Source organism: Oryctolagus cuniculus, chromosome X (genome assembly GCF_051225735.1).
Source record: "Oryctolagus cuniculus isolate XC-2025 breed Fujian yellow rabbit chromosome X, ASM5122573v1, whole genome shotgun sequence".
Taxonomy (NCBI): Eukaryota; Metazoa; Chordata; class Mammalia; order Lagomorpha; family Leporidae; genus Oryctolagus; species Oryctolagus cuniculus.
The window spans coordinates 81930939-81953600 of NC_142888.1; the positions used below are offsets into that span (position 1 = coordinate 81930939).

General features: G+C 36.8%; 1 protein-coding gene across 14 annotated transcripts in view; it reads right to left on the reverse strand.

Moving 5' to 3' along the window:
• The window catches only part of PAK3 (p21 (RAC1) activated kinase 3), a 278956-nt gene that overhangs the window by 54543 nt on the left and 201751 nt on the right, over positions 1–22662 (reverse strand). For 8 of the 14 annotated variants that reach the window (XM_089324112.1, XM_089324114.1, XM_089324111.1 and 5 more), the window contains 6 exons: positions 20817–20917; positions 16503–16547; positions 15199–15352; positions 13147–13184; positions 5281–5412; positions 4608–4773 (listed from right to left, as the gene is read on the reverse strand). In XM_089324112.1, coding sequence (XP_089180238.1) covers positions 4608–4773; positions 5281–5412; positions 13147–13184; positions 15199–15352; positions 16503–16547; positions 20817–20917 — 636 coding nt within the window. The remainder of the gene's footprint in view (positions 1–4607; positions 4774–5280; positions 5413–13146; positions 13185–15198; positions 15353–16502; positions 16548–20816; positions 20918–22662) is intronic. The other 6 variants (XM_089324121.1, XM_070067235.2, XM_089324119.1 and 3 more) reach the window with 1 other exon arrangement.

Sequence of the window (22662 nt, forward strand, 5' to 3'; positions counted from 1 at the left end):
GAAGAGCATGTGCTGCCATCTACTGATGCAAAGCAAGTGTACACAAGACCTTGCTTACAATCCTCAGCCACAAGACAAGCTTTTAAAGGCATCTCCTTCATCAGAACCTTTATAATTTGCTTTCTTAAATTATGTGGAGGAGAAAAAATTATTTTGATGCAAAACAGGAAAACGTGAGGAAAAAATTAACGAGTCAAAGTGAAAAGGAGAAAAGATAATATGAAAGCAACCCAGAATGACTTCCTACCAGAGCAATTCCCTAAATGAGAAACAAACCTTTCATTTTTAATTACACGATTTTAAGAAATCACTAAATACTAGTAGTTGAAAACAGGATTCCTATGGTGGTTTCAGTGGCAGAAAAGTCAATCAATAGTCTCGCCAATTTATAAAATGAAGCTCAACTGCCACCACAAAAAGATTATTTCCCTTAGCATAATGAAGGTTCTGATTCCTGAGGTGGGGGGACTCCTTCTCTAAATCAGTGTTAGTTCTATCTGAGAGTCAATCAGGAGAAAGAGCGCTGAGTAGGGAACGTTGGGTGGTGGAGAGAGCCAAGAGTAGGTGATCGTGGGGCCCAGAGGAGGGAAGCCAAAGACAAATTTCCTGCATTGCACAATTTTGCTGACAGCGCCTTTTGAAAATGTTCAGGGAAATGCAGGGGTTTCTTTACTTTCCAATAGACCCAGACAGACCACAATGAACAAGCCAGACCCAGGCTATCTGTCTGTGTAAAACTGAAAGATGATCTGTTCATTTCAGCCATTAATGATCCCTTGGTCAGGGCCCCTCAATCGGTATCTGCTTGGAAGATGAATAGCCTGGCGGCTCTGTGGTTTCGGTTGCCCCCTCCTAGTAATCGGATCCCTGAAGCTGGAGGTAAGGATGATTTAGGAGGGGCTGCATTTCCTCTTCTTCATGCTTGTGGGGTCCACTCCCATATGAGTTGCTGGCCTTCCCTCTACCACCATGCCTCCCTTCTTCCTTTCTTTTGCCTCTCAGCACAGGCTCCTCTCCTATTTCCTCACACTTTGATGGAGTCCTTGATTTCAAGGTCCTCAATGACTTCAGTTCAGAGACCATATATCTGGAATTATTCCTGGTTTCAAACATTGTGTTCCAAAGTTAAGACCTTATTCTCTTATTTTTTATACTGAAAATCTTTGTCACTTTCAGTTGGTAAAAATAGCATAATAACAATTTTATACCACTGTTTTATAATGTCTTTTATATTTTAACTAATTTAGTCTTCACTAGCCCCTATTATATAGGTACAATTATTATCAAGTATCACTACTTTTCAGATGAAGAAACTAAGTTCAGAGAGGTTAAGTAACTTACCAAGGATACATAGCTAGTCTGTGCCCACGACTCATTTAGTTATGACTCACTTCAAAGCTTGTCCCACCATATTATCATATCAAGGCTTTGTACTCATGTAATAAAATAATAACTGCCATTTACTGAGCACCTACTATGTGTGAGGTACTGTTGCTAAGTTTTTGCATACATTACTTTCTTTTAAGAATCATAATGGTATGAGACTGCTTTTATTATTATCCCCACTTTTTAGATGAGAAAATGGAGGCTCAGAAATAACTGACCCAAAATAACACAGTAGCCATGGGTCAGTGATTTGAATTTGGGTGATCCAATATCTGTCCTCATATCCATAGGTTGAACTCCCTAAAATCTATCCTATAGGCAAAATCCAAAACTAGTTATGATTCTTATCCCCATTTGACAGATAAGAAAGCAAGACTCAGATGGGTTGAAAGACTTGTCTAAGGTTACTCAGCCTACGAGTGGCAGAGAGAGGAGAGAGGGGATGGCAGTGGAGCAGGAGCAGGAGCAGGAAAGCTCCACTTCACAACTGTACGTGGGGTATAGTTTAGCCTGGATCTGCTTTATGAGGAGCCCTTTGTCATTCCTCTGCAGGTTCTACCTGGCGAGGTCCACAACTCCCAGGTAAGGTTGGCAGCACTGGTGGTTCACTGTCTAGATGGGGAAATGATTCTCTTTAGGTCAAAGCATAAAGTCCAATAGAGAAAATGATCAGTTAATTCTTGATTAAAAATATAATCCCAGTTAGTTTTCCCCTCTTCATCATGGTGCTCATAAACAACACATATAAAGGCCACTGCTCCAGCACCATGACGGTCTGCAAGCAAAACAAGATTGTGGCCTCAGAAAATAATGTCTGTTTTCCTGTCAGCTAACTTACAGATAGCAAATAACAGTCATTAATAAACACATAGGTCATATTTATGGGCACAAAAGGAAGAGACTGAGGTGGCTGTCAGAATAGTTGAACTAAAATTATCAGGCAATTCTTTTATTTGTTCCTTTCCTTTTGCACAGAAAATTGAGGGTATGCAGAAGTAAACCAGGTAATGCAAAAAGTGTCAGCCTTGAAAGCAAACAGATCTAAGTTCAAATTCTGGCTCTCTCACTCATGAGTTTGGTGCCCTGATAAAAAGCGAGCTTTCGAAAGCTTGCTTCCAGTGATCTGTAAAATGAGAACATCAACGTATACCACATAAGAGATCACTGTGAAAATTAACCCTGGTAATGTATGTGAAGTAGTCAACCCAGAAGATACTCAAAAAATAAAAATTATTACCATTATCATTGCAGCAAGTAGTTGGCATTAGAGAAATATTTAATCACGTTTGCTAAAGTCCAGCAATTCTAGTTCTGAGTGCTCACTGACAGTTGCAACTCCAACCTTTGACTTCATCAACATGTATTAACCTTAGCACTGCTGACATTTTGGGCTTAATAATAAGTGAGGGGAGCTGCCCTGTGCATTGTAGAATGTTTAGAAGCACCTCCAGCCTTTATCCACTAGATGCCAGTAGCACTCTGAATGATGACAATAAAAACTCCAGATATTGCCAAGTGTCCCTTGGAGAGCAAAATGGCCTACCCCTACCTTTGCAGTGCCTCCTTGTGGCCTACAACTGGAATTGCTCCTTTCCTTTCCTGAGGTCTTTTGGATGAAAAATTTGCATGGAATGACAGAGGCTCTTTTCTATTCTTTAAGTGCATCACACTATTAAGTTTCACTTTCCAAACAAAACTGCAAGTTTCTTGATGTCAGAGAATTATCTTTCTGCTGTATTCTCCAAAGTCTCTTGCATACAATAGACTAGTAGGAGTTCAATAAGGATGGATTTGTTTGCTCAGTTTCTCATTTATTCACACAACAGGCATTTGCTGCGTGCCTTTTATAGCAGGAACTTACTTGGAGGCCAACATCTAGGGCAAAAAATACAAATTCCCGTCCCTTGAGAAGGTCAGTCTAGTGAATGAGACAGACTAGCATGGTGTGATATGCTATCATAGCATGATATCATGATATCATGATATCATGCTATGATAAAGACAATAAAGAAGAAGAATGGTAGTAACAATACAGGCTTTCCTGAGGAGGCAACTTTTGAGAGTTTTGAAGCATGTGTAAGAGTCAAACTAGGGGCACTGAGCAGTGATATCTAGCCATTTGTTAGATGTTTCTGTAGTATGAGTTTAATGAATATGCATTACAAACTTTTGAATCTTCCTTGGAGAAACTATGACTTGTCTTTTTGACACATAAAATTAAATAGGAGGCAAATGTTTTCTAAAACTAGGGTGGGGCCAGAGTTGTGCTGCTGCTTTTGACACCAATGCTGGCATCACATATAGGTGCTGGTTCCTGTCCCAGCTGCTCCACTTCTTCTGATGCAGCTCTCTACTAATGGTCTGAAAAAAGCAGTGGAAGATGATCCATGTGTTTGGGCCCCTGCCAGCCATGTAGGAGACCCAGATGAGGTTCCTGGCTCCTGGCTTTGGCCTAGCTCAGCCCTGGCTGTTTGCAGCCACTTGAGGAGTGAACCAGTATATGTAAGGTCTCTCTCTCCCTCTCCCTCTCCCTCTCCCTCTCCCTCTCCCTCTCCCTCTCCCTCTCCCTCTCCCTCTCCCTCTTCCTCTTCCTCTCTCTCTCTCTTCTGTCCCCCTTTCTGTAACTGTACCTTTAAAAATAAATAAACAAACCTTTAAAAAACCAACTAGTGTAACAAGTAAATGTTCACAAAGGACACAGGTATGCATGCCTATATGCTTAGAAGACACTGTGGAAGGAGGTTGCTAGTATTTGCTGCTTCCACCTCCCTCCTCATACAGAAATGCTCCAAAATTAAGGGAAAGCACTACATTATTTGGGGCTGCAAGTCTTGATTGATTGTGTCTGGCTTTATGGTTGACTTGTCTTTCACAACTGATCAGCTGAGAACCTTTAGTGTATGGGTTTAATATATTTCATCAGGCTATTTTATCACTTTTGAAGACACAATCCCAAAATAAAACTTACTAGTTAACCGAGTTTGCCAATTTTCACCTTAACTGACTTTTTCAAGTGAATATGTTTAATTTCCATCAAATTAGGTGTGTGAGGGAGGAAGAAGCAAGCCTGCATATATAGAAAAATCCCAAACTTTCCATCTCATGATTTCAGGGCATCTGGTTTTCAGACAAGTAGATTAAAACTTCTAAAGGATCAATACTCATTCTAAATGATTTAGATGAAACCCTCCATGAAGAATGTAATGATGGTAAAAACTCACTTAGCTTCTCTAGGATCTCCTCATCAGTCATCTTGGATTTTTTCCTTTGCCGATCTGTGTTCCTGTACAAAGTGCTGGAATTGGCATTCTCAGCGGAAGGTGGTGTGACCTCTTTGTTTGGTGCTGCCGGTGAAGCAATGGATTCAACCACAGAACGAGTATAGATCTACAAGAAGAGACCAGAAAGATATATGATTAAAACAGTGGCCAAAGAAAGCGTATGGAGTCAAGGCACTGTCATACCAATGAATAGAAACAAGTGGTTTTCTATTTTTTATATACTGTAAGCAGCTTTAAGCATACTGCCCTTGAAAGACCTTAGGAGCTAGTCTTTTGAGGTGCCTATACACAGCCTGTGAATTCTGATCTTGATGCCTGTACTTATGAAATTCTTCCTACCTGCTTCACATGGATTTCCTAACCCATCTTAATTTATGTTATAGTTTTAAGATTTAGCAGTTATTTATGTATTTTTTGGTATTGTTCTCTAATTTTTATGTGCTAAACTGATACCTTCAAACAGCAACCTCAAACACTGGATTGTATCTTATACTCTGTTTCTGGGAACCTGCGAGATGCCCAGTAAGTACTTGTTAATTAACTACATTCTAACTCTATGACCCTTCCAAAGCACACCTTTTGAATCATTTGGAAATAGTCACTTGCAACTTACTGATTTTGTATGCTCTGGTCTTGGTGCAATAACGGGTGGAGGCTCATTGTCGTCTTCTTCTTCTTCCTCCTCTTCATCTTCTTCTTCAGACACAGGAGGAGCCAAAGGAGGCTCTGAAGCTGTTTTTGTACTCTTAGGACAGAAATAAAGTTTAAAGATCACTTATTAACTCCCCATTGTTTTTATTCAGGAATAAGACAAAGAAAATGAAATATTTAAGCATGTAGGGAGGGATAAGAGGCAATGTTTTTGCAAATTAACAAAACCAGGACCTCACGTTCAGAGATAAATGCAGGTCATGATATAAAGGACTATGAAATCTAATGCATTCTTTTTAGTTTTTGCTGTGCTCCAAATCAGTGAACTACTGACTGAATATTTTAAAGCTCAGGTTTTTTTAATCAGTGAATGTATTAAAAATCAAATTAATTGCTGTCAAGGCCTTGGATCTATACTGGGCAGACTGTCAATTTATTGATTGATTGTCAATTTGAAAAGAGCTACTTTCTGCCTAATGAATACAGCATGCACTTGCATGTTGTATTAATATAGCTCTGCAAATACTCACTGAGAATAGGCAAATCTATAAATATTTTCCCTTACTCAGCCTCCTGGAAAGGAGCATTCAAGAGCAATAGACTTAAAGATCTAAGGAATACTCAGCTACATAAATAATTGCTCGGTATTATCTAATAGGTAAATCATGATTTGCAATGTTTTATAAAGTGTGACAACACCACCAACAACAACAAATACAAGGACCACCTAACCTAGTGACACTTCTTAATCATTCATATTAATACAGGGGTAAAAATAGTTCCAAAGTTGGATTTGGAAGAACTATGGCCATGACTCTCAACAATTCTCAAAGTGTGGTCCACAGATCAACATCATGAAGGAATTTGTTAGAAATGCAAATTCCCAGGCTCCATTCAGATCTAAGACGCAGAAACTCTGGAAGAAGGGTTCAGCAATCTGTGTAATAAATAACAGTCTTCCTGGGTGATTCCGATGTATGTTCAACTTCAACAATTACTCACTGCAGTATAGGTCTGCACTGTCCAAGATGGTAGCGAAGTAGTCAGATGAGATGACTGAATGCTTAAAATGTGGCTAGTCTGAATTGAGATGGATTGTAAATGTAAAGTACATCCCAGGTGTTGCATCCTTTTCAAAGAGATTATTTATGTAATGCATTTGCAAGGCTGAGAGAAGCACACACAAAGACATACACATACACACACACACAGAGAGAGAGAGAGAGACAGAGACAGAGACAGAGACAGAGAGATCTTATCTTCTGGTTCATTTCCTAAATGCCTGTAACAGCCGGGGCTGTCCAGGTTGAAGCCAGGAGCCTAGAACTTAATCCAGATCTCCCATGTGGGTGTCAGGAGCCAACGACTTGAGACCCATCGCTTGCTGCCTCCCGTGGTCTGAATTAGCAGGAAGCTGGAATGGAGAGCAGAGCCAAGACTCCAACCCAGCCATTCTGACATGAGATGCAGTGTTCCAAGTGGCAGTTTAACCAATGTACCAAACACCCACCCTGAAATACTATATGCTTAATATGAAAAAATTATAAAATATCTCATTAGTGCTTTTTATGTTGATTATATATTAAAATGATATTTTGAATATGTAGGGTTAAGTATGTTATTAAAATTGTTTTAATTTATTTCATTTTACACTTTAATGAGGCTACTAAAAACTAAAAATTATATATGTGATTTATATTATATTTCTGTTGGACAGTACTACTACAGTTGGTTTTCACCTTTTTTTTTGCTTCTTGTGATTTATTTATTTGCTTTTGTATCCTATTAGGTATACTGGCCCAAGGTATTCTTATCAGGAATTTTCACTCCATGAGGACAAAGTTCTTAAGAAGTTATAGGGAGCCTATTAATAGACTATTATATCAAAGGATCTCAGTGTGTGACTAAAAATTCACTGAGGATTTTATTTTTTAAATAATTTTTATCTGAGAGGCAGGGAGAGAGGCAGACAAATAAAGGGAGAGAAAGAGACAGCCACACAAACAGAGCTCTTCCATCTACTGGTTCACCTCCCAAATGCATGTAACAACTTGGACTGGGCTGGGCTGGAGTTGGAAACTCAATCCAGGTCTCCCCTGGGGGTGGCAGTGAATGACACAACCATTTGAGCCACTCAGAGTGCGTGCCCATTATCAGGAAACTGGAATTGTGAGTGGAGCTACCTCGTGGGGTACCCATTAGCAGGAAACTAGAGTTGGGAGTAGAGCCAGGACTTGAATGAATATGTAGCCTTCAGTGGACAGTATGCTTTGGATTATGCTTGGGGCAGAGAGCATTAACTTTCCAGAAATACACATAGATCACAACTGGTCCTTGATACTAAGGACTGAAATTAGCATAATTTCCTGACTCTTGTATTAAAAAAAATACTGGGAACAGACATATTTTGCTATCCCTATCTAAACACTGACACTGAGCATACTGTTTTTCCTAGGTTAAACAGTAATTGGAACATACGGACTTAACTGTTCTCATGCTAAACAATGTTGAGAATAAGCAAAAATAATGTAGCTTCTCACTTTAGGAAACACTCGTTCCTGGAAGACACTGTAAACAGCTAAAGTAGTTTACTTAAAGAAATGCCTGACTGTATCAGTTTTGCTGCAAACTTTGTTTTACATATTTTACATATTGTCCAACAAACTGAAAGGAATTATTTACTACTATAGTTTTAAGGATTTTGTGACTACTTTAAAATTTATTTTATGTGAGTAAAGTTGAACATCTTTTCCTTTGATTATTGTATATAGCCCATGCCTATTTTTCTGCTGGACTATAGTCTTTACACTTTTTATTTGTAAAGCTGCTGCCTGCAGTGCCAGCATCCCATATGGGCACCAGTTTTAGTCCCAACTGCTCCACTTCCAATCCAGCTCTCTTGGAAAGCAACAGAAGATGGCCCAAGTGTTTTCGTGCCTGCACCTGTGTGGGAGACCTGGAGGAAGCTCTTGGCTCCTGGCTCCTGGCTTCAGATTGGCCCAGATCCAGCCATTGCAGCCATCTGGGGAATGAACCAGCAGATGGAAGATTCTCTTTCTCTCTCTCTCTCTCTCTCTCTCTCTGCCTGCCTCTCTGGAATTCTGCCTTTCAAATAAATAAATCTTCAAAGAAAATATTTTAATCAAAATTAGAGATTTCTGATACTCTTATTATGCCACCTATTGAGGAGGACGAGGTAGTTGGGTCTTAAATTCTTAAAATTCTGAAGGGTTTGGATTACCTCCCCAGAGAAATACATGTAGACTCGTGCTTTCACATATAATTTCAACAGTTCATACATCTTCTGAAGCCATCCTTGGATTCTGAGCTATGAACCCTGATCTAAAGAATGTATCAGCTAGAGGACCTACCTTAGGCAACTCTCCTTTTTGAAGTAAAGTTTTACAGGTCAAAGGAATTATAAGTAAGCACTTTGAAGACTTTAGATAACAAAAAATGTGGTTGAGGGGGGTCACTTTTGGTGTTTACAAAAAAAGGCAGATTTCAGGGTTCCATTCTAGACATACTCCAGGAGTAGATCCCTGGAATCTGCATTTTAACAGATTCCTCAGTCAATTCTGATACACTCTAAAGAAAAAAGGAAAAAATAAACCAGCACTGCAAATCAAAAAGGAGCAATCTCAATAGCACACACAGTCTCTTTAGTGCAAATCATGGCATATTCATATCATTGTTGTTGTCTTCCACTTGGAATACTACCTCAAGATTGTAAATACATAATTCCATCTCGAACAGTAAACTATAAATACAAAATTAAATACAAAATTGAAAAATTAACCTCAAATTGAAGAGTAAGTCTTTTAAGAGCATTTGGAATTTAATACACTAATATCAAAGAAGCTACCACAAGTGAGCCAAAAATAGATGTCTTATGATGATAGGAAGTGCTGCTGAATCCAATAGTAATCACATAACCATCAGTTTGAAACATTTACAGAATACAACATGGCTTCTATTTTAATTCTCACCCAGGCTACTAAAGGATGCCAAAATGTATAGAATCAAAATGTCATAAAATGCCTATGACATGGGAGTCAGTCCTATTAAATTAGTCCCTGTAGAATTGCCAGGTCTATAGGGAGTGATTGTGCCACAAAAAAGCATGCACAGTGTAAAGTGTACTCTCCCCCTAAAACCATAAAGAAAACACAAGTTGAAGTTCTGCACTCTTAAGTAGCCAAATCCCAGTGAAGTGATTTAAACTGAACTTAAGAGTGAAATTCAGTTCATTCAATTGTTAGCTGCCTAGCCTCAGAAAAGGAGTTTAACTAATTATCTCCACCTGGAATTCCTACCAGACCCTTAAAACTTAAACTGCCCAATATAAAACTCAGTATATTCCCACAAATATCTGCCGCTCCTGAAAGATAACATCCCCATTTTATCCAAACACATATTTTAAGCCTGCAATTACCTTTGATCTCAACCTTTCTTCTAACATTCAATTACTTTCTAAACATCTTCAGAATTTGAGCCTAATCTCCAGTCCTACTGCCAGTATCTCACTTCAGGCCAGCATTACCTGCATGACTGAAATATTCCCCAAACCAGTTCTTCCTTTCTCTAATCTCACCTCCTGTCCTTAATTCTTTCTGTGTGTTTGCTATCAGATCGCTCTTCCCAGAGCACAAGCTTTAATCATCGAACTCTCCTGCTTTGAAATACTTCAAGGACTTCTCATTGCACACAAGAAAAGCCAAATTCCTTAGAATACCATTTAAGTGCCTCTATGATTTGTCCCTAACTTAACTTTCAAGGCTTAACTTCTAATATTCCCTTTCTTTGTACCTCAGTCTTCATTCAAATCCATACCTCTTATCCCCTTGTGCTCACCAACATGTCCTTTCTTATGTTTTTCATTTTGCTTAGAATGCCCTTCCATATCTTCACAAATCCAAATCTCATCTGACCTTCAAGATCTAGATCAAATGTAACCTTTTAGATGAAGCACTTTCTAACATATCTTTCAATAAATATATGCCAAATACATATTTGGTAGTGGTCACTGAGCTTAAGCCCTGGTGGACAGTGCTTGCTTCCTCCTCCCCTTCTCAACCTTCCTCTCCAGCTAAAGGCAATCTATTTTCTCCGAATTCATGTAGAAAATGGACATATGCTATGGTATGTAATACTATTCATATCATATTGTGCTTGCTTATTTTCACACTTACTTTCCTCTAACAATTTAAGCTCCAAAATTCCTAGAGTTTCTAAGGAGGCACTTGACAAATGTATGTTAAATAAGCGCATTTCTAGTTGTTATATTTCCAAACAGTGACATCATTTTTCTCTGATTTAAAATGGAATATTTTGGTCATTATGTAGATTTACTTCTAATTCCATAAGTAAAACCAATAGAAACATTCTCAAAAGAAAGAGTTTATATCTTAAGAGAAAACAAAAACCAATACACAAACCAACTTACCAGGCTGGTATTTAAAATAATCGGCCGATCTGAAAAAATCAGAACTATTTCTTTGCTGGGATTGCAGCAGTATGATATGAATTATTTCAAAAGAGGTAAATTACATATGGATCATGGAAGGTTGACATTTTTAACTTTCCCACTTTCCTATTATCTCCCTTTTTGTGCTGTTTTCATTGTGGCCCAGGAAGCCATCATGCCAAGGAAGAAGGAAAAGGGGAAATGACCAGTCAGATGGGAGAACCACATTCTGTTCTGTTTTGGGAAATCAGAGCAAGCACAAGTACTATGACCTCATACAAGCCTCATGTGTGCAGGAGTTTTTCTCTCTGGACAGCTATAAATAATTGTGATAGTTGCTTACATTTAACCAATACATATTATATGCTAGGTACTATATGACAACATTATATGTCTGATCATATTTAATATTCACCTAAGTCCTAGGAAGTGAGCATGGTCATTATTTCTATTTAAAGTTGAGGAAAGAAAGGCTCAGATAAGCTCAAATACTTTTCCAAAATCACACGGTAGTCAGTGGAGAAATAAGATTTAAACACTTACATGCTGAGCCTTCATCCTTTTTTTTAAATTTTAAAATAGAAAATTGCAAAATAAAATTATGTAATTATGCAAAACATACATAATATAAAAATTTACCATCTTGGCCATTTTTAGGTGTACATTTCAGTAGTGTTAACATCCATATTGTTGTGCAACCATCACTACTATCCATCTCTAGGACTCTTTTTTTACCTTCTCAGATGGAAATTCTGTATCCACTAACCAACTTCCTCAACTCGTAGTGCCTGGCACCCACTCTACTTTCCAGCTATAGAATAAATTTGACTCCTCGAGGTATCACATACAGGTAGAATCATGCAATATTTGTCTTCTTATGATTGGCATATTTCACTGAGCACAACGTCCTCAAGGTTCATCCATGTTATGGCATGTGTTAGAATTTTCTTCCTTTTTATAGATGAATAAGATCCTACTGCATGCATACAGCATTGTGTTTCTCTATATATATCTGTTGGTGGACACATGAGTGGCTTCCACCTTTTGGCTTTGTGAATAACATTGCCAAAAACACAGGAGTACAAATATCTCTTTAAGATCCTGCTTTCACTTCTGAGTATAAACCCAGAAATGGGATAGCTGGACCACAAGGTAATTATACTTTTAAAAGTATTTTAGGAACTGCTATACTAATTCAGAACATTATTCTTTGATACTAATGATCTACTATTATCACACTGGCCACCCAGAATGATGTCAAGCAAGCCAGTATTTGTCCTCAATAAAAAGGAAAGATCACCTTGATCATCCATGACTGTCTGAATAAACAGTTTGGAGACTTTCCCCAATGCTTGTTATTTTACCTCTATGGAGGAAAACAAATCAGGAACAAGTTCTATCAAAATATCAAAATGAAAACCACAGAAAGGGAAGCCTTTTCTGAGATGATTTTTCTGTCTAATGTGTATGGTTATTCTTTCAGGTACTCCAGTACTTCTAAGTATAGATTACATATTTTCCAGTCACTTCTCTACATGACTTCATATCAAATCACCTTTTTCCCTGTACCTCAGTTTATTGGTGCAGGTGACATTAAAAGGTGTAGTGCTTTGACCTTAAACAAGTTATTTTAACTCTCTAAACCTCAGATACTTCATCTGTAAGGCAGGAGACAATGGTAATTGAGTTGCAGGAATGATTACATGAATACAAAATTATTAGCCATACTGCACCTTGTATGTGTAAACTAATTAGGAAAAATTGCCATTAATATTATTTTCACAATTCTATATGTAAGAGAAATAGAAACATTTGTCTACATAAAGTCTTCTATATGAATATTCATAGTAGCTTTACTTACAATGGTCTCAAAGGGAAATAGTCTAGTGAATCTTCAGTGGGTGCATAAACAGTGACACAGTCATATTATGGAATACTCAGCAATAAAAAGGAACAAACTATTGACAAACACAATGACTTGGATGAATCCTAAAAAAATGATTCTAAGTGAAAAAAGTGCCAGTCCCAAAATGTCACATGCTATATTGCTTTATTTCCATGAAATTTCCAGAAAGGCAAATTGATAAAGGCAGATTAGTGATTGCGTGTGGCTAGGGTAAGGGGTGATTTGAATTAATTGCAATTATGTATGAAAGATTTTATAATAGCAGCACAAGTGTATAAATTTATTAGAACTCATTGAACTATACCCTTAAATAGGCAAATTTTTAACACCTAGATTATATCTTTAAAGACTATTTTTATAGGCTTCTGTATCCAAAAACTGGAGTTGTGTAATTATGTTCTCTTAGATTTTAGGAAACATTGATCATAAGAAACAGTTTTCAATTTTTCACTTACCGAAGGATGGGCTGCTATGTATCCATGGGCACTTTTATCTGGAAAATGAGAATAAAGAGATTACCCTTCTTTCATAAAAATAATCATTTAGAGACCATACTAAACAAGATGCAAGAAAACAAATAAAAAATGCTGCATGCCTTGACCAAAAGGAAAACCTCCAATTTAGTATATTGTGATAAATGTCAGAGTTTTTCTTAAAATAACTCACACCATTATATCCTCAACATACTCTCACCAGGTCATCTTACAGATCTCAGTGAAGGTTCCCAGTGAATGTCGTCTATATGGAGGAATGTCAAAATCACCTATTCCTGATTGATATGATTCTGTATACCTACAACCAGGATTTACCCTCCCATTCCCTCCTTCCTGTTCATTCCTTCCTTCCTTCCAACCTCCCTATCCTATTAGTCAGTCTCAACAGTAGAATGTTCAGAGTCACTGTGCACTTATTCCCCATGTAGGATCTCTGTCCTAAATGTGTTGTACTATGCGAATTAATGGTAAAACTAGTATTCAAACAGTACTTTATACTTTGTGTGTTGAAATATTTACTTAGTATATACTAAGTTGACCTTCTGTATATAAAAATAATTAAAAATGAATCTTAATGAAGAATGGGATAGGAGAGGGAGTAGGATATAGGATGGTTAGCAAGTGGGAGGGTGGTTATGGGGGGGAAACTGCTATATTCCAAAAGTTGTACTTTTCAAATTTATATTTATTAAATAAAAGTTTTTTTAAAAAAAGAAAGCACATGGTGAGTTTCACTCTGCAAAGTACAATGCAAAAATTCAGATATTGTTCAGTTCTAACATAGTTGTCAGGCTTTCATCTTTTTAAGTTATTTAAAGAATTCAGTACACAAAAATCAAAATGTTAAACAGCAGTGGCTACTTGCACTTGAGAATCTGAAGGACATAAATGGTTATACTCAAATGATTTCTTAAATACATTTTCAGTTCTGGTGGCCTATGTTTCTAACTTGAAGCATGGCTCTTGATTTCCTCGTATTAAATATTATTAAATATATTTAATAATACATTATGCTATATTAATGTTATATTATTATATATAATACATATTTATTATATAAATAAATATAAGAACAGCATCTGGTGCTCTTAGACATTTGATTGCATATGGAAATTTTTTTAGGTTTGCAACATTGGAGGATGGCAGTTAGGCAACCTCATTATAAAAAAATCCCACTTAAAACATGAATGTCTATTTGCCTTCAAATTTAACCTTTGACATTTCATATGGCCAAATTTTTCCCCTTCCATGTTATATACTGGCACTGTTCTAAAGGAAACTTCAAGCTTGACCTATACTAAATCCAGTGCCAAGAGGTGGGTGCTCTATAGCTAGGGTAATATTGACAGTATTTCCTTCTTTCTTTAGATGCTAAATAAATTATTCTAGATGGATAACCCAGATGATATTTCTTAAAATGTAAAAGTACAACATGATATATGTTTTTCAGGTGCTTGTAGTGCAAATTTAAACATCAAGACTCTTTACAATAGCTAGGTATACACCCTAGCAAATGAAGTCAAGATTTGGTGGTGGCATGACTATTTCAATCTCTGTAAATAATAAGACATTATCTCTTTTCTTTCATCTGATTTTGGGATCTGATCAAAATAATCTAACAACCACTGTGTCATCATAGTATAACTCAATGGATCTAAAGGTTAAAATAAATTTCAAGAGACCATGGTTTGATCCATATACTTCTTATTAATGAGTGTATTACAGGGTCAGGGTCTGATCCTAAGTGACTGAGTGCTTTATGTCAGTAAATACACAAAATAAAAATTCTGATTGTTGATGCAAGTTAATAGCTACTCCTTCACTGAATAGTTTCCTTATTTGGGTTTTAAAAACTTCCAACCTCAATATTCTGGTTTATTTATGCTGAAGTCATTTGGAAAAGGAATTAGAACTCACTTTAAATGTTCTACAGAAGTTTTGTTCTATTCATGCACCTCCAAGATTGAAATTACTGTACTGCTTCACCTTTTGATACAATAGGCTTCTTCTTACCTCCTGATGTAAAGCTCATGTATTTCTGGTTATTGACTGTTTCTTTGGAATCATAGAACTTGAGAACATCTAGAACAGCTTGTGGGTTCTTCTTCTGTTCCAGTTTTGTTATGTTGGAAGTTTGGAGTAATCGTGCCCATTGCTCAGGAATTCCCTGTGGACAACCAAAGGGAAAGAATGGCAGGTCAGAACATTCAGCAGCGACATTTTCACCTTCCAGTAAAGTTCTTCACCAAGAAGCCCATGCTACCTGTAGGATTACACTTGGGAAACTGAAGTTACATTCTAGATTTAAAGTTAGTAACGTAATAATGCAATCATTCTCTTCTCTAATTAAAACACATAGGTAAAACTAGGATTCAACTTAAAAAGGGTGGGTGGGAGTATGACTGTGATAGAAAAAAAAAAGCACATGAAAATCACCTCCATATTGACTCTGCTCATCCATGAAATGATGTTTACAGCTTAGCTTATTTTTTCTGGTGACTCAGGGCAGACATAGCAAGACTTCTATAAATTTGTGCACAGCATAGTATCGTGCAGATCAATGAGTTTTATATGATTGGAATAAAATAAGCTGCTTCTGGGCATGTTGCAATTAGAATGACTTTTAGAAGAAAAATGAAAGCCTCACCCTTGGTAATTTTTGGGTCTAGAGCTTTAATGTAAATAAAAGAGGATTGGGAGGAGATATGAATAAAGTTGTGGAGGAGCAATAACCACTGAGATGCTAAGTAGTAACATTAATGCTGCATGGGGTATTTTCCTTGCAGCTTTCTCCAGGCCATGCGCTCCTTCTCCTCCCTCTATTCCTTCCTCCCCACTTTATTCATTGGCCATATAGAACCTGGGGACTATAAAAACCACGCCAAAACCGTGTGAGAATTTGCAATAATCTGAAGCATTTAGAGCACAGAGGAGGGTGTATTTGGAAATCTAACCAAGGAGAATTGTGTAAAATTACACAGAGAGGTTAGCTTTGCATTGAGTATTCAACATTCTTTCCTACATGTTCAGCCTAAAGACCTCCCAGTTTCATAATTATCCAACCTCCAAGAGCAACTTGGAGAAAGAAACAGACACACTATTCCTGAAGTGTGTCCAAACACAATTTCTGTGGCTTTGTCCTATGAAGTCTCGGCAAAACAATGTGTGACGTGGGCCTCCAGAGTTTGGGAATGACAACAAAAAAGTGAGATAAGCCAAGCAACAACTCTACTGCACACACATGAACCTGCTGCTGCAGTGCTATGACATCTCAAAGAAGCACTTTGATGCAAGCTTCTTTTGGGCCTGTGACGCACCTCTGGGAGCTTCCCTGGGCACATCTGTGAGCCATAGAGATCTGGCTGTAATGGACGTAAATAAAGAAAGAAAAGAAAGTTAAAACAGAATGTGGGACAACTTAGAAGGTGGGAGGAAATGAAACCAATGGGTCTGAATGGGGGGAGGGGGAATCCCTTCTAAAGTGGGGCGGTTATGAAAATAGGGAGGCATTAACTAAATCAGGGACAGGACAGGCTACAGGACAACAGATTTAGGAGAACAGAGAAAACAACAATGTTCCAAAGTTTGGATGTATAATTCCACCTTTGGCCAGATGCTTCCTCCATATATATACAATAACAAGGATTATCATTACTAAAAGGCAGGAATGTGAATTTGGAGGAAAGAAGGATGGCATCATGAAAAGCTTCAACAATAATTTGTAAGTTGTTTTTATAACTGGGTGATCACAGGTAGCCAATGGCCATGTGATGAACTTACAAATTTCAGTTCCCAATTCTGGTTAACCAATTTCGTTTTCACATTGGAAGTGCCTATGTGGCTAAAATTCAAAAGATGGCTATATGGCAATGGTAAATTTTTGTTCTCACTGACATGATTCTTCTGTTCTTTGTAGCTAAAGTCATGGCTGGAGTAGAGGAAACTAGGTAAGGACATTCCCACACAGCCAGACTGTGCTTAGGTTTCTCAGACATTTAGTTCAGGGAAAGGGAAACCGTTTCATTTCAAACCATACATGAATAATTTCCATCTCAATGCTGCAGTTCCCAAGTCCCACTTCCCACAAAATATGATCAAATATTAGGTAACAACTTTGTCTAAATACAGATACCTCAATCACTACAGAAACATGCTTTTACCCAGCTGGTTTGATTTGGGATATACTTCCTTGGTTCCTGGCATTTGGAGTTACTCCAAGCACAGTGGAACGACACTTTTACATGCATTCATCACGCAGTTTGATGCTAAAGCCTTAAGCCAAAAATTTGAACTCAGGAGCCCATGCATGATCCCAGTTCTGATTCTAAGTGCAATTAATAGCATTTGGTTAATACTGTAATGGCCAAAGGAGTTATTAAGTGTTACAAATTCAGGTATGCATTGCACATAACCACTAAAGCAGACTTCACTGGCATGTTCATTATCACAATCATTGGACTACTTGCTATTATTAGACATTCTCATGGCACTTCTAAACTTTTGTAATAAATACTTGTGTGATCACTAGACAGCAGGAAATAATGCTGTCAATTACAAAAGATTCTCCAGACGGCTATACTTACCCAAGTGACTACACTGCTGACATAATTTCTTTTTTCTAAGTAGAGACAAACCAGCTCATCAATGAAATCTGACGCTTAAATTTGAACATATGCCACAAAGGCACATAATCTGAAAGCCATCTTTTTACTCCAAATTAAGCCACTAATCCCAAAAGTTAGACAGCTAATGGAAACCTAGGAATCTGAGCATCAGAAGCAGGAGCACAGATCAATGCCTGACCATGTATACAATAACAACTAGATGTACATCAAGCTAGGGATTGTCCAGTGTAGCCCAGGAGAATGGCAGCATGATATAACAGGCCAAGCATTTATCTTATCATAAGAAATGATAATTTATATCACTCATACCATTTTTCCCTCTGATTGACTTGAAGCGACCGTCACAGGTCTAGAGGTCTGGAAAGGGGAGTTCTGAAGTATTTGGGACAAAAATGGCAATATAAAGGGTAAGGACTTGTAATAATTTAATACCCAAAATCTCACCTCCCAACCTAAATTTAGCTTTAGGGTCCAAGTATATGATCAGGTATGCAAGGTTATATGGGCCCATTAGCCATAGGGTAATCACCAAGCAACACACCAAGTAAGTGTCCAAGTATGCAAAGTAATAAGATCTTTTAAGACAACTGAATTAGACAGTTCAACAAAATCACTCAAAACTCAACCTCAACCACCACAATAACAAAATTTAGTAACATGATCCCCCCACCCAACACACAACAAACTAGTAATATTGCAGCAATTAGGATCCAATTCTAAATTCTACCAATAAAATGATTTTTTTAAAGTTTATGATCATTTGGAATTTTAAAAGTTAATAAACGTAATAGTATCTATCATATGTTAAGGTGATTTTTTAAAATGGGAATTTGATGTCTTTAAAGGTAATGTGTAGACAAGTCACAAAAAGTCATCAACATAATAATAAAATGATTCCAATTTCCAAAGTTAGCTTGTGTCAATCTACATACTCCATAGTCAACGGCTTTCTAACAGCTTCAAAACAGCTGCTTCATTTCAAATCGGCATTTGGGGAGTTGTTTGGTCTTGGTTCAGTTGTATCAAACTCTTTCACGACTGGAAAGACTGCTCATCACATGTACCACCTCACCCTTCTGTGATTGGTTCTTTAGATTATAATTGTCAGCAAGGTGAAATTAGTTGGTGCTGCCATCAATTAGATGGTGGTGATTCACTTTCCTTCATGTCCATCGAGAACACAGAAAGAACAAAAAAGGAGCTAAAGATAAAGAAATTATACCATCAGATATCTAGTAAGTTGGGAAAATGGTCAGAGTAAAACATTTAAAAAGAACCAAAATGCCACATGAGATAGTGAGAGAAAGCTTTCACTTCAGAAAACAAAAAGGAAGAAGACAAAAAAAATGAAAATATGGAATGACAACAAAACTTAAAAGAAGTCTAAACAGAAGAAGAACACAGAGAAAACAGGTCAAAACTGGAAAGATACTGTTCTTAAAATAAAAAAGGGAAGTGTTAATACATTCAACTTTGATAAAGTTTGAGGGCTTTTCCTGCTACTAATGTCAGATATAGTTATAATCTCTTTGTTCATTATTTTTAAATAACATGTATTCAACTCATAAAAATTATGTTATCTGGTGATAATGATGGTAGTAATGTTCATAATGAGGTTTTAGTTTCTATGTGTAGTACCTACAAGAATATTCTGACAATAAAATAAAGTCTGGGCTCCAACTCCAAGCCATTGAAATAATGTCTTTGATTCCAATGATGAAATCTTACCTAACTCCCTATCTCAAATTTATCAGTCTCAATATTTCTTAGTGTTCATTTCCACTTACTACTGAGAATATGGAAAAAATCAGTTCACACCATTTCACATGGCCAATCCTTTTACTCAGTTTCAATTTCATTCTCATATTGCTTACATCCAGAGTTGAAAAAAAATACTTTGGCTGTCAATTTAGTGACATGGTTTACTTCTCTAAATCAAATTACTTTGCTCTTTCTCTTTTTTCACTTAATCATATGACAAAGTCTCCTCACTAACCATCACACTGTGAAATAGAAAATTAACTATTCAGTATCTGATTTAACAACCCAAGAATTAATGATGATGGTTCTATCAATGATTGTTTTTCTAAATGCATTCAAAATTACTCATTATTTCAGGATGTACATTTTGATTGAGTTCCTTACTACTATGGATAAAGGCAGACAACCTTCCTGGGGACATATTTCTAGCCACATCCTTCCCTTCAAAAATCTAAAAAACAGATGCCAGATATAAAATGGTACAAAATGCCATAGATCTAATATCCTATACTAGTTGGCCACTACCAATATCCAAAAGAAAGACTTGACATATGGCAATGGTCTATCCAAAGGGGAATATATATATACACATATACATACATACATATATATACACCTACACACACACACACACATCACATAATCCCTGAAGAACATATGATATACCTATCAATATTTCTGAAACACATGGTTTATTGTCCTAAATGTCTATAAAATATACCTATCAATCATTCTAAAAATAAGCTGTTTTTGAAACTAAATGGAAAAAAACAGGTCAATTTTACAGAGAGTTTAAAACAGGTCAATTTTACAGAGAGTTTTTGTTAGTGTGGTTAGCTGATCTGGGTATTCCTGTTTCCATGAAAAACCTGAATTATTCAGATAGATTGTCTTCCCTAGCAAAGTTTAGGAGATGATTCTTTGATTCACTTTACACAAAAAAGAACAGGCTCAGGCAGGGTCTCCATGTCATTATTACATTGTCTGTGCCATGGCAAATTAATCTTTTCAATGAATTTGAAGAATATAGTGATCAGGCATTTGTGTTAAGATGGACAAAATAAGTTTTCCAATGTTGTTGCCACTCTCTATTTCCGTCTATGATTGTGTAGCTAAGTCAGCCTTGCTAGTAATCATCAAAAACTTCAAATCTGATATTTTGGGACATGACAGTTGTGGTTTGAAATTTGTTTTCATAAAGGAACTTATTCATGGCTTACAAAACAAAATAAGGAGCTTACTTACAGTGAATTCCCCGGTGACTGCATCAAACCCCACATGAATCGTATGCTCAAAGTCTGAAGGAAGAGAGATCTCTGGGCGCTCTTTCTCCTTCTTCTTATTGGCTAAAGGCAAAATGTTAAGATGCATTTATTTGGGGTATAGTTAGCGTCTCAAAGTTGTAAAGTAGCTCATCAAAATAATTACAAAGCTGAAAGACATTTGATTCCATCACAATTTTAACAATACATAACTCCAGAAATTCCAATTTTATTTGCAATAATGGCTGAGAGTTCGACAAAAAAAAAAGTTCAATGAATCCAAAAAATTCCCAAATACATTTCAAATAAACCTCTGTTCATACTGCTTTACGCCCTTTATCAGTATAGAGGTGTAACCACCAGTTGTCTAATTATGTTTAGCTGGATTTGCTGGATTTACAGTCAAGTCAAGCTAAGGCTTACTTTGAGGAACAAAGGATAGAAAAGCACTTGAGCTATCAAGGAAAATGTCATGAATTGTTTCCATGTTAACTTTAGCTAAATATCAAGTACTTAGAACTTCTTTAATTTACATATTTACATTATGAAGCATCTCTAAATAGACTCTTGGTGTTCTTTAAACAAGTATACTAATGCAAATCATTGATGTTAAAAATATTTCTTCATAATTAAAATACTTAAAATAATTTACACCCCATAATTAGCTAGGAAAAATCCCTAAGGCTTGGTGCTTTTTTACCGAATTAATTTTTTATTTAGTTCTTAGAAATGTCAAACCAGTGCTTTGGATTAGTCTTTCTAGTATGTAGCTATTGTCCCATGTCCCCATTATAGTCTATTAGCAATTCAATATCATTGTCCTTCCCAAGTAGCACATTTTTCATAGTGACAAAATTAGGAATAACTGTACTGATAGTTAATAAGTCAAAAGCCTTTAAAGATATAATCACTGGAGAAATTAAGTTGGGAATTATAATGAAATTGCTTTATCTGGAAAGAGTTCTCAGGAGGAAGTTAGTGTGGAAATATTCTAAAATAGTATCTTCCATAAGAGACTTTCAGCAGATTTGAGAATGTACCTCTAAAACTATTTCACACTGGAAAAATAATACTCATGCTCTAATACTGGGCAAGTCAGCATGAATCGGGTTTACCCAGTTGGAACTAATCAAATTCAGAATTGCCAGCGTGGCCAAGTTAGAACATTCTGGTTCAAATAGATGTTTCCTTAGCCTCAATTACAGACAACACTCAATCATATTTGGATTACTGGTTTTGTGGGTTACCCATGATAAATTTTAAATTTGAAAATTTTCACGTTCAAATGCTATTCTTATGGTTTATTTCTTTTTCCATCCTCTCTCACTAATCCATGTTGCCAACCTTTATGGGGTGAAAATATAGAAATTCAAGTGATGATGGTAACTATACAAGATCAGGAAAGAACTTTTAGGGTGGAGCGCAAGAGTTATTCAAAGATTTTGCCTTTTCATGGAACACATTTAGGACTCATTTTCCATAGTATGAAAATTTTTTCATAATATGTGGAAAATTAATATTATGAAAAAACTTTTTAAAAAGATTTATTTATTTATGTGAAAGGCCAGAGTTACAGAGACAGAGAGATCTTCTACCTACTAGTTCACTCCCCAAGTGGCCACAACAGCCAAAGCTGAGCCAGGCTGAAGCCAGGAACTAGGAACTCCATCCAGATCTCCCATGATGGTGGCAGGGGCCCAAGTACTTGGGCCATCTTCCACTGCTTTCCCTGGCACATTAGTAGGGAGATATATTGGGAGTGGAGCAGCCAGGACTTGAACCCACACTCATATAGGATGCTGGTGCTGCAGGTGGCAGCTTAACCTGCT